The 19,108-nt window shown below is 37.0% G+C and overlaps 2 protein-coding genes across 6 annotated transcripts; one reads left to right on the forward strand and one right to left on the reverse strand.

Moving 5' to 3' along the window:
- The first annotated feature begins 307 nt into the window (after positions 1-307).
- On the forward strand, positions 308-6,158 carry LOC119076324 (E3 ubiquitin-protein ligase Su(dx)). Of its 5 annotated transcripts, none has more exons than XM_037182998.1 (12): positions 308-461; positions 2,511-2,664; positions 2,737-3,386; positions 3,448-3,737; positions 3,812-3,865; positions 3,930-3,988; positions 4,074-4,430; positions 4,490-4,705; positions 4,812-4,982; positions 5,059-5,347; positions 5,417-5,615; positions 5,684-6,158. In XM_037182998.1, the coding sequence occupies exons 2-12, from the start codon at positions 2,607-2,609 to the stop codon at positions 5,951-5,953; spliced, it is 2,613 nt and encodes an 870-aa protein (XP_037038893.1). In that variant the 5' UTR covers positions 308-461; positions 2,511-2,606; the 3' UTR covers positions 5,954-6,158. The 5 variants fall into 5 exon arrangements, with proteins under 5 accessions (XP_037038893.1, XP_037038891.1, XP_037038895.1 ...); XM_037182996.1 differs by having other exon boundaries at positions 319-545; XM_037183000.1 differs by having other exon boundaries at positions 319-461; positions 2,514-2,664.
- A 7,155-nt stretch (positions 6,159-13,313) lies between these two features.
- Positions 13,314-17,837, reverse strand: LOC119076323 (manganese-transporting ATPase 13A1). Its single transcript, XM_037182995.1, has 7 exons — positions 17,481-17,837; positions 16,975-17,322; positions 14,813-16,909; positions 14,654-14,753; positions 14,387-14,583; positions 13,900-14,319; positions 13,314-13,835 (listed from the first exon to the last, which is right to left on the reverse strand). Exons 1-7 carry the CDS (start codon positions 17,763-17,765, stop codon positions 13,716-13,718), a joined length of 3,567 nt encoding a protein of 1,188 aa, XP_037038890.1. The 5' UTR covers positions 17,766-17,837; the 3' UTR covers positions 13,314-13,715.
- Between the last annotated feature and the right edge of the window lie 1,271 nt (positions 17,838-19,108).

Here is a 19,108-nt window from a genome sequence, read left to right on the forward strand (position 1 = left end):
GATATAAACAAACTCACCTTTCAATGAAAATCATTGACGGTGATTTTTTTTTACAATGAAATCGCTATTGACTTTGGTTTGTATGGACATACCATACCTGGTTTGTACTTTCATTTGTAGCTCTGACGTTAAGCAACACCCAAAATGCACATGCGGCACCTATGTAGATATGTTATAAATTGACGGGGTCATCAGGTCATCTCCATAGCTAGGCCAGATTACCAGATTTACATTGTATCTGTACGAAGCTTAAAGTTGAATGGATTACCTCCCTTTTTCGACAGCATGACGTTTACTCAAATCGAAAGTTTCAGTACTAGAACAACACCAGAGTACGCCATTTTCCATATTCGACAGACAAATTCATTAAAAAAAAGTTTATGTGCATCCAGTTTAGAGTCGTAAAAATTAGAAAAAAAATTGAAAAAGGGACTATGCATTAGGGAATAATAAAATTGAAAGTGCGTGAGTGTTACAAATAAGAATATCCTTTCAATCAAGCTTACCGTTTGAAAATTGCGTGACAAACAATTTCGATATTTTGCGTAAGAATTCTTTTGTTTTTTCTGCTCTCTTCTATTTTTAATTAACGATCAGGTAAATACTGTCGGATTGCACATCACATACGTCTTACCTAACACAGAATAAACAATAGACACCGAATTAATGTTACTAAAATGTGGTTAAATAAAGTGAAACTTTCAAGTGCGTTTTTATTTTTGATTTGTCATTGATTTTGTTGATTCACTCAGAGCGTTTGGGACGTGAAAAACATCATCCATTCCCTATACCTCCAATATTGATTTTATTCAAATCAATTTGTGAATTTGTTCTGTTTGCCATTTACTATCCGTCATGATCAATATAGCACCAATTTATTCGGATATAATATCCATCACCACCACTCCCTACAACAGAGTAGTGTTCACCTGGTAAATATAACCGATGTGTCTCACACATATTGTATTTATAGTTCCCCTAAAAATGCTATCTATTATGGCTTCAGCAGGTGTTTCAGTTGAGTTTGGTTCTCAAGTGAAATTGGTTTGAAATTTGACCGTCTTCTAATTTTCCACTTTTATTTTCTTCAATAATTACAATAACATTACGACGCTCTCGAAAAATAAACATCGAAAATTAATGGGATACTTCCTGCATTTCTTTATTATTGTGTATTGCCGTGACACAAATCTCTAATATAATTATCCAATATTGATGCATAGGTCACTGAAAACGTTATGACTAACATTTTCGTTTCATTTTCTTGAAAATAAATAAATTTTCATTAGACAGATTCGAATATGTCACTGCAGAATTAGTGCGACAAGTGACTACAATACATGTCATAAAATGTATAGATAAGGATACCGGATAAGATTACTAATTTCTATTAAAAACAACTGCTCTGACTGGCGTAGAAACGTGATGTCAAATACAGTTTGAATTACGCTGATGATAAAATGGAGCTTATTTGCGTGATTGAAAACAATCTCTCTGCAAGTTTGCCAATTTAAAAAAATGTTTTTTGTTGGAATTCTGTAACCTTTCTTATTCTACTTAGTTTATTAGAAAACGATTTCAATTAACAAGGTCCTTAATTAAGCCAGTAGTATGGCTTTACCTTGTTAAACAAATAATGGCAACTACATTTCCTTTGATAAATTCCAGCAAATACAACCGACTCTAATCAAATTAAATCGTGAAGAGAATGGGGGAGAGAAGGACTTACGTTTTTCACAAATCTATTAGAACTGACTTACTGAATCTAACGTCATCTAAAGCAGACAAATGATGTGAAAGATTTTATTTCTGTTTGTCGCAAAGTACTTAGATCTAATCAAGTAATAGATTCGATCAAAGCACCTACCATATCAGTAGAGTAAAGCTTATGTCAAAAGGAATATAATGGTACGACCTTGACACAGTGTATGAAACATTGCATGATACACTGCCGCAATTTATTGCTCTCTTTGACGTAAGCAACATTCTACTGCTACTACTAGGTGCTTTGATTCGATAACTGTCGGACCTAATGATATTTTAGCCAATAAACGTCAACACAAGGTATGGCCGAATGTCAAACTTTGTATGGAGCGGAGAACATAGTGATTTCATATAAACAAAATCATCTCTCATGAGAGGTGAGTTTGTTCAATGAAAGTCTAGAACAGGTATGGTCGATCGGCGAATTCGTCTTAAACGCACTCACATTTTATGTCAAAAAAATATGAAAATGAGTGTGTTTAAGTACGAAAATCAAATTTTTATGTCCTCCGGGCGGACAATAGACCATAACTGTTTTACACTTTCATTGAGTTTGTTTATATCGCCATGTCCTCCGGTTTGTATGAACAGACCATACCTGGTTTGTACATTCATTGATTCTAGCCGCTTATGAAAGTCTACTTTGGATGACTTTCACGAGAAGCTTTATGTGTTAATAACAATGTCTCTTCAACAATAACAATTAAGTTTGACCGATTCCTAATATTATTTATTTTTCCTTGCAGTAGCGCTACAAAACACTCTGGTTGATACTCTCAGTAAATAGCACATTGCGAGTCATGCGCCTTTTTAGATTAACTAAGTAAAGACGAGTTTTAAATATGGCCGAAAATGTAAATGGCAGAAATAATCATTTATATCATCAGCTTAATGTATCAAGTAAGTGAACATCAACAACTACCCGCACCGGCAAGAATTCTTACTAAACGCTTCCCTTTCTAACCGATTTAGTTGAATCAGCATCATTGCGTAATAATGGCATTTTTAAGCCGAATCCATACGTTGAGTTGTCGATCGACAATAAGAGCACACGCAAAACCGATTTTGTGAAACACACCTACCTACCCAAATGGGAAGACGATTTTACCGTTCTCGTAACACCAAATTCGGAATTAGTTTTTAGAGTACTCGACCATTCCAGTTTCCTAAAAGATGCTCTGCTCGGCGAACGAAGCGTATCGCTGGGCGAAGTTTTACAACATTATAATGGACGTTGTGACAATCTTGAAATCATTCTGGACTTAATGGTTAACAATAAATACAATAATCGTTCGAAGAGTGGCGAACTCGTGGCTGTACTGAACGGATTGAATATTGATATGACACAGGTGCATGTGGTGAACAATGGTGCTGAGCCAATCATGGCTGAAGCTAACGGTAGCAATGGCAATCGTGGTAATAATTTGTCAAGAGTTTTATCTGGTGGAATAAGGTCTAGAATGAGGCTTAGAGGTAATGCAAGTGGTGCAACTGAAGGTTCACCGTACATTCCTCTTCCTTCTACGCGTGATATGAGAGCTCTACTTGCTCCAGACAATCAAATGAGTAACGAGTCCAGATCACCTGGACTAAGTAATGGGCCAGCTAACCAAAGAATCAACGTATGCTTTTCCATATGTCCGTAGCGACTAATTTTTCACGAATTGTAAATTTTGGTTACAGCACCAACCGGCGAACACACCATCCGTTCAAAATGGAATGGCTTCACCAACCACATCAGCGGTTGCTAGCGGAAGTTCAGTGCAACCAGTACCGAATGGACCCAATCCCAATGAACAACAAATAGCATCAGCTCAGCCCGCAGATGATGAACCACTGCCAGCCGGATGGGAAATTCGATTCGATCAATTCGGTAGAAGATACTATGTCGATCACAATACCAGATCAACATACTGGGAAAAACCAACACCTCTGCCACAAGGATGGGAAATACGAAGGGATCCACGGGGACGGTAATTTGAATTTAATTTTTTCTATCGAAATTCTCTGATGCATAATCAAATCTTAATTTGTTGTTCGACCACAGAATATATTTCGTTGATCACAATACCAGATCTACAACATGGCAACGTCCGAATAGGTAAGCGGTTCGAAATTCCATGAATTTTTCAAGTTTTCAAATTGTCTTTTTTCGACGAAAATAGCGAACGCTTGATGCATTTCGCACAGTGGCAAAATCAACGCACGCATATAGTATCACAAGGTAAGTGAATGTGATATTATTGGTGCTGTTACGGTTGATGTTTTCGCTTTGTTATAACTACAAAAATTTATGTTTTCTCCCACAGGCAATCAAAGATTCTTATACCCACAACAAGCTCAGGCTGCTGGTGGTGTGGCGTCAACAGAAGAAGAAGATGATGGATTAGGACAGTTACCAGATGGTTGGGAAAAACGTCTACAACCGGACAATCGTGTCTATTTTGTCAATCACAAGAATCGTACGACTCAATGGGAGGATCCACGAACACAGGGACAAGAAGTTAGTTTAATGAATGAGGGACCATTGCCGCCCGGATGGGAAGTCCGCTATACAGGATCGGGCGAAAGATTCTTCGTCGACCATAACACCAAGAAGACAACATTTGAGGATCCGCGTCCGGGTGCACAGAAGGGATTGAAAGGTGTCTATGGAGTGCCAAGAGGTAATTTATTTGCACTCCGTCGTGTGATTGTATTTGATTTTGGATTGTTAATTTTGAAGCATACGAGCGGTCTTTTCGATGGAAACTTAGTCAATTCCGTTATCTGTGCCAGAGTAATGCACTTCCGTCTCATATCAAAATTACGGTGACTCGACAAACTCTGTTTGAGGATTCATATCATCAAATAATGCGTCTGCCCGCTTATGAACTTCGTCGCCGTTTGTACATTATATTCCGTGGTGAGGAAGGACTCGATTATGGAGGTGTATCAAGAGGTAAGACAATTGCTGTTGTGTAAATTGTAGGGCAGATGACCGATTATCGACAACGACGACAACAAATGAATGAATGAATTTAAAAGAAATATTTTCCAATTCACAGAATGGTTCTTCTTACTATCGCATGAAGTGCTTAACCCAATGTATTGCCTATTTGAATATGCTAACAAAAACAACTACAGTCTACAAATCAATCCGGCAAGTTATGTGAATCCGGATCACTTGCAATATTTCAAATTTATCGGTAGATTTATAGCGATGGCACTGTATCATGGTAAGCTTAATCGTTTAATTGCATGAAGCACACATGATTGCTTTGACGAATTGTCTTTCTTTTAATATTTTAATAGGCCGGTTCATTTACTCGGGCTTTACGATGCCATTCTATAAACGTATGTTGAACAAGAAATTAACCACAAAAGATATCGAAACGATCGATCCAGAATTTTACAACTCGTTGATATGGGTGAAAGATAATAATATCGACGAATGTGGCCTAGAATTATGGTTTAGTGTTGACTTTGAAGTGCTCGGTCAAATTATCCACCATGAGTTGAAGGACGACGGTGATAAGGAGCGTGTGACCGAGGAGAACAAAGAAGAATACATTGGACTGATGACAGAGTGGAGGATGTCGAGGTAAAGTGGAAAGCAAAAGAAAGGACGAGAAGGATTTTTGTAACAATTCTTTTTTTTGGCTTTCTGCAGAGGCATTGAGCAACAAACTAAAACATTCCTTGAAGGCTTTAACGAAGTGGTGCCATTAGAGTGGCTTAAATATTTTGATGAAAGAGAATTGGAGTTGATGTTGTGCGGTATGCAAGAAATCGATGTGGACGATTGGCAACGCAACACCATTTATCGTCATTATAATCGCAATAGTAAGCAAATTGTGTGGTTCTGGCAGGTGCGTTTCCCTTAACGAGTACAATATTCCGTTCGGTTTTCTTAAACTTAATTTTTTTTTGTATTCAGTTTGTCCGTGAAACCGACAACGAAAAACGTGCTAGACTTTTGCAATTCGTCACGGGAACGTGTCGCGTGCCGGTTGGTGGATTCGCTGAATTGATGGGCTCGAACGGTCCGCAAAGATATTGCATTGAAAAAGTTGGCAAGGACACTTGGCTACCGAGATCGCACACATGCTTCAATCGCTTGGATTTACCGCCATACAAAAGCTATGATCAACTGGTCGAGAAATTGAATTATGCTATTGAGGAAACGGAGGGTTTTGGGCAAGAGTAAATTGTGGTATACGAGTCAAACAAGTTGTCGGTATTTTGAAAGATGGAATTTGTGTTGTGATATCGATTTTATTTTTTCTACTGTGTTTTATGGATAAATGTCAGCCAATGAGTGTGAGAGCGGTTTTAAAAGATTTTTTGTTTTTGTTCTAAATTTGTCTCGGTAAAAAGAGTTTTGTTTAATAATGAAATTACACTCGCAAATGTTGCATGTGTATGTTAATAAAAGCTTACAAACACAGCCCGAGATTGTCGGTGTTACAGTGTGCAGTTTATTAACCTTATAGAAACAGTCATCTGCTATCGACAACTACAAGAAAGAGATTTTTATCAAACACTAGAAAATATACTCGACCCAATTGCAGTAGCAGATAAAATGACTTTATTGTGATACACTTGACGTTTCTACAGGGTTAATCAACACTCAGCGGTTATGTGTTAGCACAACTTCCCTCACAAATTTTTTTGATTAGACTGCAGTACTTCCATAACGCAAAAATGTTAGCCACACAGCTCGTTTTTACATTTATATAAAATACACCGGCGCTGCCGCAGTTTTGTATGAAAAAAAATGAGCTGGTGGACAATAAACATTTTCCACTCATGGAATCACTCTACTGCCGCTAGTGAATTTTCGATAGGTTTGGTCCTACGAGCACTTTTCGAAAAACGTGTATCCTTAGGAATGCCCAGTCATTTAGATCCAGAGTGTCAGGAGTTTAAATTTTTATTAGAAAAATTCAATGTTTTTAGAGATACTCCAAGTCTGTGCTTTACATTACATGGCCAAACAATTCAATTTTTCACCTGAACAAGGATAAAATGGGTTGTATTTTGTCGCCCTCACGCACCTTAGCTTAATTTTACATTAAAATTGAATGAAATGAGAGTTAAGTTCCGATAGTATCCTCATTTGTCCATTTTTTCGGGCTCGAGTGATTTTAATGCAAACGAGTAAAAGTAATTTTGAACTAAACATCGTTAAAATGATATGATGCATGGCTTACCTTTCAGTAACGGCTACTCATCTGTTATTGACGCCGATGACAAAAGTAAGCGATGAGCTAAGTAAGAAATCATTTTTATAGCAAATTATATTTCTGTTTAAACAAATGAAGTAAAAGATTTTGCATCGAATGCTAGGCGATTACCTTTAACAGTAGGAAAGAAAGAGTTTGATTACGCTTAACAAAAAAGAGAGAGTTGTATCGTTAAAATCGCTCTTGCTTGCATTTGTATAATATATTTTAGTCGTTGGGGACGAAAGACTAACTACTTCGGCAGTGGAATTGTTTAATCAGGAAACGATCGAAACACTTTCTCTTCCGAGTATGTTTGATTATGAGACGACAGTTCTAATGTATCTAATATATTCTAGTTGAAAAGGGCTATGTAACGTACCACACAGGCATCAATTTATTTCAAGATCTATATCTTGTTCATTTTGTTTTACTTTTTATATGAAACGCGAAATGCATTAACGAAGGCCTAAACAATTGCATAGAGCGGCTATTGAATTTGAAATCGAATTGATCTTCGAATTTTTCCATAAAATGTTCTTAGAGAACTTTGTTCGTTATTTAAAAAAGTATTTGACTCATCGTACTCATCATTGCTGCTTAAAATTTATCCCCGGGTCTCATCAAACCAGTGACCTGAAGTATTCGCAACATCCACATTAGAATTACCAAATACAATTGAAAAACATTTTCTGTCCATTCACTCAATTCAAAACTAAGACAATTTACGATCAGTTAAAAACAAGACCCAAACAAAAAATGATTTAAATAGAAAAACAGAATTTTTTTAAAGGTAAAATAGTGGAAACTAAATTATTTTGTTCAATTTATACGGGGATTTAATTTGTTGTTGATATGTTAAAATATTACATTCGTATTTTTAAAATGAAGAAAAGATAAAAAATATTTTTGTAAATTTGCGTTTCCTTTTAAATTTTTTGTCACCTTTAAGAGAAAATTATTTGATTAAAAAAAAACAACTGGAACCAGTAATCAGCGTACATGTAAATAATTACACAACTTTTATGTTATTACATTTTATAAGTAATGGTGAGATTGTACATAATTTATAACAAAAGCAAAATAGTTTCATTTTGTTAGCCATCTGTGAAAGGAAGATAACAAAAAGAAAATATTTAAAAATTATAAATTTGCAGAGATGATTATAACAGAGAAAGAAGAATTCAAAAAATATTTTATTGTTGTTTTAGGAAATTATTAAATAAAAAACTATTTAAAATAAAAAAAATCGAATCAAAACTATTACTTTCGACACATCGATCATTTTGTCGAGGAAAAATGGCTCCGTGTGCCTTAAATTCTCTAGGATTTTTCTTTGTTCTACATGAAAAGTTGTGGAACCAATTTTTTTTCGGAAATGGAAAGTTGTATTTCAAGCCGGAAAAACGATTTAATCTGTTATCTCCGAAACTACAATACCTCCACCAAAAAGTGTACCGGAAAATTTATCAACATTTATCACAAATGAAGTGTCATTCCTAAGCTTCATTGAAGTACTTCTCGAGCCAGGCGGAGATGTTGCATGTTCAGGAGCCTGAGATATGGCCTGTGAAACATGTCCGAATAAGATCAATAGAAGATGCTTAGCTATAATTTGGGATACTAGTTTCAGTGTTACACGCACAGACAATTTATGACTACTTCCCCTCTCCTTAATTTCTGTTCAAGGGTTGTCACAAATTTCATTTTTGGGATTGATGATTCAATGAAATGTCGGTAATGATGTTTTGGAGATATTCGACTTTAAAAGTTATCATAAAACTGGCTTTTCCAGCTGGAAAAATTATTTTTCATTTCCGAAAAAAATTTGTTGCAACTTTTCAAAAGAAACATCTTGAAGAACTTTGAAGGTGCACAAGACAAGCGGATACCTAAAAGTAGATTTCGATGAAACTTTGTCGAAGCACCTCTGGCTCCAGGCACTCTGAAATAATGTACAACCAAAATGGGGATAAACTTACTGTCAATATAAAAATTCCAAAATAACTCTGACTCCTTGAACAAACGGTTGAACCCGATATCTATTGCTCTGCAATGAAAGATCAACATCAAAATCAAACCAGAAAAAACTTATTTAGCGTAAAAATACGTAACGATATTTACATTTAAAAATGTTATAATGTGATTGTAGGTATAGGGAACATGTTTCGTTCGCACATTCATTGTACAAACAGTATAAAATTCGTTTTATAGATGGTTAACTTGTTATGCAAACAACAATGACTCAGGTTAACGTTTTAACGTATGATTTACTTCCATTTGTATAATTAAATTATTCTACCACAATTTGGAGTGAGAAAGGGAGATTGTGGCACCGAAAATTCTGCTGTAATAGGCAAATTACAGTCGAAGACACGATACATTCTGTATATGTGATCGAAATGCCGAATTGATTTTAAACTTGATGTGAGCTATGAACCCTTAAAAAACAGCGAGTGTATCATATAATTGAATCTGCTACTTCTGTTGTTCAAAATATTTTATGATGTTTTACGTGTTACGGCATGTTTCATTTTCATTTACATTGCCTAATCACGTAAAGCATTGTACTTACGAGGTTCCAAGTTGTTATTTGACAACTGTAACACCCAACTTATCAAATACACAACTTGGAACCTCGGAAGTAATATACTATTACGTAAGATCTTTTATGTAGGATCATCATTAATATAGATTATCAAGCACAACCAACTGCTTATTTTCGTCTATGACATAAAACTGGTGATAACGTCCTCGAATTTAACTGTGCTATTGCTACCTCCTATGTTATAATGAATTCGTGATGAATAGGTGTTTTTGGTTAAATGCTTCTCGGATCATACTATGCCACATTGATAACAGAAAGCGTTTTTTTTATAAAATGGCGTTGTGAAGACCAATTGTTTAAAAACCAGGAAAGCTATCGAACAACATATTTGATTCTACGGTGATATGGCCACGAATTGCGATAAAATTTCATTGAATTTATTGAAATTTATTACAAAATCGGCACTACTTTGTGTGCAAGTGATAGGCATTTGGCCCTATCGGTATGACCGAAAATCTAAGTCCTTTCACACTACAAAACTACTAAGCTGCTACACCGTTATCGTCATGCTTTTCATTTTCTTCGCATACATTTTCGCTATCAAAAACATAAAAGTTAACGATGATGTACGTGTTCACATTCCAAGTTCAACTGCTCGACTTACAACCATACTATTGAGTTTTATGATCCTTGCAGTGTATTCCATTTCGTCAGCTTATCTGTCTACGAATTATAACTCGATCATTGAATGGTTAAAGAAATCAAGAAAAGTGCTGGAGAAATTTCACCACTTTCGAAACGGCTACGCTCCTCTTCCGTTTTTGCGACCGGTTCTATATTTTATATTAAAGGTGGTAGCAATCAATGGGCTCTTAGCCTACGCAAGCATTGGAATTTTGTCGAATTTAATAAGTGACCGAGCTGCTGGAAAGCCTTGGCTCATTGCCTTTTATATTCTTCCAAATGTGTCACTCACAGTCATTTGCGACATTTTCTATGGTTCCATGCTGACGACAACTTACTATTATCGGCTATTGAATCATCATTTAAGAAATGTTGTGGGTGAATTGCATAGCAATGCATCAGGGACTTCTCTTTTCATGGAAAATTTGGGACATTTTATCGACCAACTGGATCATTTAGCTATTTTACACCTAGAGGTGACGACGTGTACCAGATTTATGAATCGAATATTCTCCGTTCACCTGATGTGTTTCATGGCCTGCGAACTGTTAGTTTTTATATCGAAACTTTTCATCATTTATGTTATCTTCGAATTTGAATGGCGACGCAAACAGACAGTTCAATTTAATTATTTGATTCTCTGGTATAACGCAGTGGTTTTTGTCGTGCCTTTTTGGTCAATGTGTCTACTGTCGCATTCATGTCATACGACGATGAAGGAGGTTTTGAATCATTCAATTTAATCAACAAAAGATATTGTCCTAACACCAGTAAATTCGTTTCGTTGCCAGTCAGAGAAGACCGCAGACATTCTGTTTCCAATTTCGGTTAATAAGCAAATTGATACCAGATTCAGACAAAGTGTTAGAAAAGAGTCAATTTGGATTGAAAAGCTGATGAGTTGATAAAAATCTATTTCGCCTTTTGTAGATGGACGCATTTTGCCTGCAGCTTGCCAATAACAAATTAAGGCTTACCGTTTGTGGACTTTATATTATGGATCATACGGTTTTGTATTCGGTAGGTTTATTAGGTCAGTGAATGAATGCTGTTTGTCTCTAAAACAAGGTAATTTTTGAATTACAGATAACCGCATCAGCAGTTTCATATGCGTTCATTTTAATTCAGTTTGAGTTGACCGAAGACCACCATAATTTGTTTCATTGAAATAAGTAGCAAATTAAAATAATTTTAACTTAATGCATCATTGTCTTCGGTGGGTATGGATCAGGTAACATTAGGTAACATGATTTTTTTTTTTTTAATTTCTAAGGGAGTAGTTTCTGTAATAAACGTATTGATGGGCCTGATGGGCCTAACACTATTATTACCTTGACTGAAAGTCAGGGTCTTACACCAGAAAATACCGAAAAATGTGGGTAACAAAAAGGTTAACTGTGATTGAAAATGTATGAAATGCTATGAAAAACGTTAAATGTGATTCTTTTTTTTAAATACATGGAATTAAAATCCCGAGGCTAAGTTCGAAGATGGGCTATGTAGGACTAAGGCACTGGAAGCTATCCGAGAAAAACGGGATTTTATACTGTTGATCATAGCCTCAATTAAACAAGATTACTTTGATGTTTGATTTTGTTTGGTAGTGTGGGTAAATCATATAAGTTTGTTTGTTTGTAAGTAGGAATAATAATTTCATCATTCGATGCCCATCTTTTAACGTGTAAACATTTCTTTCCAGTGAACTACTAACATCTTGATAGTTGACTATAAAATTTGATAGTTGACTAACAACTTGATAGTTGACTATCAAATTTGATAGTTGACTATCAAGTTGTTTGTCATTTATCAAGTAAGAAGTTTTTTACTCCCTTTACAAGATGTAAGATGTGGACCAGCGAAATGCCTGTTATCAAATTAGCACACTTTGATTAAAAAATTTTGCAGGCAAATAAGAAGATGAACTATCTCAATTAATTTCTGAAGTTTTTTTTTATTCATGGAATTAAATGAATCAAAGAGAATATTGTAAAAAATTTACGAGTGTGAAGTTTGCGGCCAGTGCGAAGCGAGGGCTGTAATTCACACGAGTCGTGACATTTTATTCACGATTGAAGGTTTTATGAATGGGAAATCGAGGGATTCTTTTTCTCGGTGAACGAATACATTTCTCCTTTTACAAATATTTTAAATCCCTTTACCATTATAGAGTCGAAATTGGTACCAATTTATCGAAAATATTGGTAAACTGAGTTATTTTTAACGATGAACCAAAAACTAATAAAGTTCATTTATTACCATGTCACCATGTGAAGGTATATTAAGTACCGGGAGACTTCCTTTTTTTCGCAAAAGTGTAAGAGAAGAACATCAATCGCACTTTTTTATTGTGTGAAAAAGTCCTCGTTTCCAAGATTTTTTTTTGTCAATTTTGTCAAGAAAAATGTCAGTCAAGGGACCTGACCCGCCCAAAAGATGGGACCTAGTCATTTTGTTTCTGTTTATTTTTGTCCCAGCATCAAATCGTATGATTCTCTACAGCTATACGAGATTTGCCCTTTTACAGTGATAGTTACAGAATCTACTACTTCATCTTATCTACATATTTTGAACGGACTGAAAACTTCTTTCACTTCATTTGTTTATAGACTAGTGCTCTACGGCACTTTGAGTCTCTCATAAGGTTACCTACGCCAAGTTGTTTTATTACCCGATACGAAAAATATTTGTTCTACGACTTTTGTTTTCTACCCCTAAAAGCCCTATACACTCGGCAATTGCACATCGCAAAGAATCCAAATTAGAGTTAGAGAATTTTTTGTTAGCTGGTACGTCGCAAATTTTCGAGTTTTAGTCTTTCTAGCGCTAGATACCAAACAAGGGCCTGACACTATTCACGATATTCTTCATTTTTTAAATGCTGCTATTCACAGAGTGTCCAGCCCGTGATACCAAAAGATGAAGAGCAAATGTTTTTCGTATCAGTCAATTAAACAATTTGGCCTTATGGGACTCAAAGTGTCGTGGGGCATTGGCCTATTAAACATGTATCTGGCTATATAGGATAATGTTGGCTGAACTACTTGAATTTGTCGTAGTGTCGTTACGCTGATGAAGTCGATTTCCTGATAGTTGTCATAAAACACTAAGGATTTCCACTTATAAATTAAATTTATTTTATTTCGCTCACTTGTACATTCAAAACTGCAACAGTCATTCTTTTACAATTATAAATTTAACGTGAAAATGCAAATGGTGTACTATGGAATATGGGAGATAGAACACACCTAAGGATTTTTAAGATTTTAACGAAACAATTTTAAGTGAAACACAAAGTACAAATACTTCGAAATGCTGCATCCTGAAAATGTCAGCAAAACAACATCCAAATCAAAATCTTTGTTTATATAATCGGAACACTGACACATCAATTTTTAATTTATTACAAAACACAACTCAGTTCCATTTTAATTTTGCTATTCAAATCTATCGAATGAAATTGGTGCTTCCTTCCTATTGCCCCGGGTCCAAATGTTATGCATGTCCGCATTGAGTTAGTAATTTAGCAATTCCGATTTCCGTCGAATCGAATTGAATATAAGTGAACATAGTCGATCCACAGCGTAGGCTAAGACTGTGTCAGCTATCAGTACGCATATTAAGGTTTTCTTGAACTAAAGTGAGACAAAGGGAAGAATAAATCAACGAAATTCGATTAGTTTGCGTTAAATTTCTTACATCTTCCGGAAAGTCTATAATTTCAAACGTTGCACACAGGTCACTGGACAGACCAGTCGACAGCAGCACAACCACCGAGCTCGAAGCTGCAATCGCATACATTAACAGTTTGTTTTCCCGCAAATTTTCCATGAACGGATGTCCTTTGTGATTCACAGCGAATGTGGACACTTGCAGTGCTAGACAAATTATGTAGACGGTGCTGTTGACAATGTTCGGCACAAATTCTTCCTTCTGGCCAGGTTCCAAGTCCACGTTCAATTTAACTTTTTCTGTGCGTGGAGGACTCAGCGCGGTTGCCTCTTGTGTGAGATAAATGAGCGACACAAAATGTACAGCAAATTGTAACAGAATCGTGGACAGTGTGTACATGTTGAAAATGTTTGGCAGAGGAGCTTCCTTCGATAGAACTTTGAGCGGCTAGAGTATGGGACACGAGGGTGAATTCATATGTTAAGTGATGTGACAAAGAGGCTGCTTGACTTACCTTCGATCGAATGATGAATAAGAAACACGCTGCTATGAAGAGTCCCTGTAGGGTAGCTTGTGTATCGCTGAACTTAACACCATCCACGTACAGTACAGACTGACAGTAAGCCGATATGAGAGCGTTTAACGCTAATATTTTGAACATTTGAAGAGTCGTGACTAGGGTACATCTTCCCTGCTTGATGATATGGCATACTGCAAAAAACCATTTTAACTTAAATGTCGCCTCGCTCATGGTAACAATTCATTGCTATAACAAACATACCGCTGTTAATCGATGACATTCTTGATGTGAATGGAGCCGCAATACTCGCATCGCCCAATTTCACTATTTGATTCTGTTCTTCGTCAATATCTTTCAAAGCCTAAAAATTAACAATTTAATGTAACGTTTCGAACGGACACCCTCCTTCGTTGCACAAACCTTCTGTAACATTTCCTGTGTGTTGGTCAGGTTTTCGCGATGCTTGGCAATCGCTCGTTCACGTGGTGTTAAAGCTCTTTCTTGCGCTCTGTTCTCACGTCGGAATGGGGGTCCAGTGGCAATGGATTTTGTATCCGCTTGACCAGATGTAGCTGTATCGGTGGCTGTTTTCTTCTTCTTTGTTATGGTGTTACTTAGAATAGACACTCCGACGTGAGCATGTTTTAACGCTCCAACATCATTGGTTCCATCACCGCACATTAGCGTAAAATATCCTAACGATTTGAGCGTTGTGATGACGAACTCCTTTTGCTTCGGAGCGAATCGAGCGTACACGCTGATGTATGGAATGATTTTCTTCAAATACGAATGCTTGTGCTCATTTAAGAACATTAGTCCTTCTCCGGTTATGGCTAAGTCATACTCCTTGATCAGTTCTTTGTACGGTTTGTCAATGCCTACGATAACATCGTGGTTAATCGATTGCCACATCCAATGCTCCTTTCCACTAACATCCTCATCTTGCGTTAAGACAATGACAGTTTTACGAGTAAATCGAAGTTCTTTTGCCACATAACAAGCGGTTAACGGATTATCGCCGGTTATCATGACAACCTTGTGCGACGCTTTTACAATCTCTTTGATAGCTGACTTTGAATCAACCTTCAACGGACACGAAATAATTACAAAGCCAGCGAATGTTAAATCACTTTCCACATCCTCGCGTTTGATTTCTCGCACAGCTTGCGAATCAATTTGACCGAAGTCTTTGATGGCTAAGGCTAGCACACGGGCACCGCGACGAGAATATTCCAAATAAGTTTTTTCGTAATTGCTGGGTACGACCTTCAGCATTTTGATTATAGTTTCGGGAGCTCCTTTCACAGTGCCAATATAGTGAACGTCGTTCGAGAATGGCACCAAGTAGCCAGATAGCACGGACATTCTTTTAAGTGCAGATGAAAAATGGTATCGTTGGTAGATCTTCATCGATTTGAATTTTCCCTTCTTTGGTATAATACTGTCTTGTTTCGTTAAGTTCCAATCAACTGCCGTCAACGTCGCCTTTTCCAACGGATCTCCCACCAAACCATCGTCCAGCATAGCCAGAGAATGGCATGAGGCTAAAACTTGTACGGTGCTTTCAGGCAAATCAGCTATGCTCGTTATTTCCGAATCACTTTTCAATCCAGCAACTCCTTCGACCATCAAATCATCACTGGTTAATGTACCTGTTTTATCGAAGCAACAAATTTGCACTTTTCCAGCCATCGGAATTCTGAAGGGCTCTGTACAATACACGTACAATTTTGATAATTGCAGCAACGACGTATTTACCGCTAACGACAGTTCAATTGGTAGATCAGGCGGAATGATTGAAGTGAGAATCAGGGTGCATTCCAAAAACAATTTGTAGCGGCTTCGTTCCAAATCCTCCGTACCTTTGATCCATACATAGCTGGCAGCAGCAACGGCGAACACAAGAAGGAACAGAATGAAGGCGAACGTTTCCAAGTTATTTTCTGTGACCCGTTTCACACCGAAAAGAATCGTTCGTAGAAGTTTACCCTGCGACGTATTGAATCCTGTTCGGAGAACGTAACAAATGCATCCATCATCCGGAGCTCTCATGGCACTTTTGCTGGGCGCAGTGTGTTGAACGACTTTTGTGCCACCGAACAAAACGAATAATTTCCCATCACCTTCGGGGTCAAGTTCCTGATTGTGATCGTCAACATTTTCCAGTGATTCTTTCAATTGTGGCACCGATTCACCAGTTAACATACTTTCGTCAACTATGCAAGCTCCACGCAGCAGTAATACGTCGCATGGCACGAAAATGTCATTTTTCGAGCGCGAAATGGAAACTAAATCACCAGGTACCAATTCGTCAGACTGTGTTGGTCGCCACTTGTTATTTCGGTATACGTTTATCGGATAGGGTTTATTGCCCATTTTCCTAATCTCCGACATGTTGCGCAATTGTTGCTGAACCAATGTGCATTCGAAAATGATGAGCATGCATAAGGTGAACAGCGAGTAATACCAATATTCATCCAAACACCACAATCCAACGGAGAAAATTTGAAAGACAAACTAGAAGCAAAAATTTCTGTTAGCAATGCAGTTGACGATGTTACTAACAGGTTCAGCAAACTTACGAAGGGAGCCGTAGCACGTTCAGTGAAGAGTTCTAAAAATTCTGGCACGACCATTTCCATCAAATTTTTCCCATAAGTTTTCTCAGCTACAAGGATATCGCTGTCATTTTGATGCCCTTTCCATTTTACATACTGTGCGTACGTCTCGTGTATAGGAAAATCAATGCCTCGGAACTGCGATTTTTCTGGGTCCCACACATATTTCAGTTTTTGAAACATGAACCACAACATTGGTTCGGTTTTGTCTGCATGTATCGTCTCCTTGATAGTGACCAGTTCGGCGGAACCATTGTTTTTGGTCGGACATACCTTCGCTATTACGCCACGGTGTGGGATCTGTGGTTTTAGCTGAAAGAACAATTTTTCGGTAAATTCTAGTTTTGTGACTGCTCGAAACGCTACGAAAAAATGTACATTGACCAGCTGGCAACAAAATCTAACCTCACTACAAGTACGGACTGTTTCATCGGTTCCGAATTGATTAGTAAATTAAAATTTGCACGTACCTTCCGACAATTCAAAAATGTTTGACAATGAACGCTCCAGAAGCAGCACAGACATGTTAGAATCTGAACGCAGGCGATAACCACCAAAGCAATCAACAGTGCATCATAAGTGGCCTCGTATTCCTCATCGGTTTTGGGTTTGATAAAAAACCAATACAACCAGCCCGCATAAAAAATCAAAAATGGAAAAATTGTGCCATTGAGGATAATCGGGTTCGGTAGATGTAATGTCACGTATTTCACTAAGTCATCTATTTGGCCGGAATTTTTTAATTTCTCAGTCATTCTGATCTTTGTGAAATGTGTATATGGTAATGACTGACACGAACTCGGAAAAATATTTATTTTGACGTATGTAGATTGTGTACTGTCATGGCTGTCATCATTATCAGCGGGCTGTGTAGCAGCTGGATTTGAATCGATTTTGTACTAGTTGTTGAATTGTAGCAAGGCATACAGCCCATACAGCCTTGGAAGTGTAGATCATCTGTTAGCGACAACAACGACGAAAATAATGGATGACCTACAACAGTTCATGTTACGATGATGCTACATTGTAGCAAAGTGTATGTTTAACCTAGTGAAGTAAAAGACTTTGCATCATCGTACATCAGCTACAAAGTAACCGTACAATTTCCACTATACGCTTACAAAGAGAGTAAATACATGATCTGTAAAGCCATATATTGGTTACGAACTGTTAAATTTTATCCATAGAGACATAACCTCATCTGAATACCTCGTCTTTTACTTGCTACAATTCAACAAAACAGTTTTTTGCTTGCCACCTGAAGGTTACAAGAACACTTAAATGAGAAACTCGAATTTGCATCCTGTTATAACCACTCGAACCTCGCACTTCGCAGAGTTCTCGTAAACTCCAAACAGCACAAACACTTGAGGAGACAACAAGGTACCGATCTCAAGTCAAGGTCAAAAACGAAGAAAATGCTAAATTACTTTTTTCAAAAATTAACGTCAAAATCACACGATTGTGCAAGTCCCGTCATTCCTAAAGTACCTAAAGACACCGTTTCGTCCCTCTGATTTCAAAACTAACTAGTTCACTTACAGTGTGTTCATCTTTAGAAAGAACAATTTCAGATTTATCAGAGTTTTAAAAGTCATCGAGGTTCCCAGTCAATTAAGTTCTTCCCGGTCTATGATATTTTGGCGCGAAATTTGAATTCGCTATGGGATTTTCAAATTTTGTGCCAAAATATCATAACCTGGAAACGCTTTATTGACTTTTATTGACTCGATGACTTTTAGAATTCTCAAAATTTTCAAATATGTTCCGAACTAAAATGAACCCACTGTACATAAAATTCCCCAAATCATCGGATCATTGGATGACACTAAGACCCTCGAATGAGTGTTCTTGTTCCCTATGTGTTTATAGCCAAAAGAAAATATATTCTTAGACCATAACAACGGTAGCAAGTAAAAGACGAAGTATTCAAATTATATGAAAACCGATCTCTGTCGATGAAATCGTGTACGTTCGGCCAGTGAAAATTCGTGTTTACAGTTACTTGTAACAAACCTATTGTTTATGTTTGAGACTTGCTCACCAACCTTGATCAATAAGATGTGCAAAATTTGGTGTCATTAGGCTGGTTTAATTT

This window comes from Bradysia coprophila, unplaced genomic scaffold (genome assembly GCF_014529535.1).
Source record: "Bradysia coprophila strain Holo2 unplaced genomic scaffold, BU_Bcop_v1 contig_232, whole genome shotgun sequence".
Lineage (NCBI taxonomy): Eukaryota > Metazoa > Arthropoda > Insecta > Diptera > Sciaridae > Bradysia > Bradysia coprophila.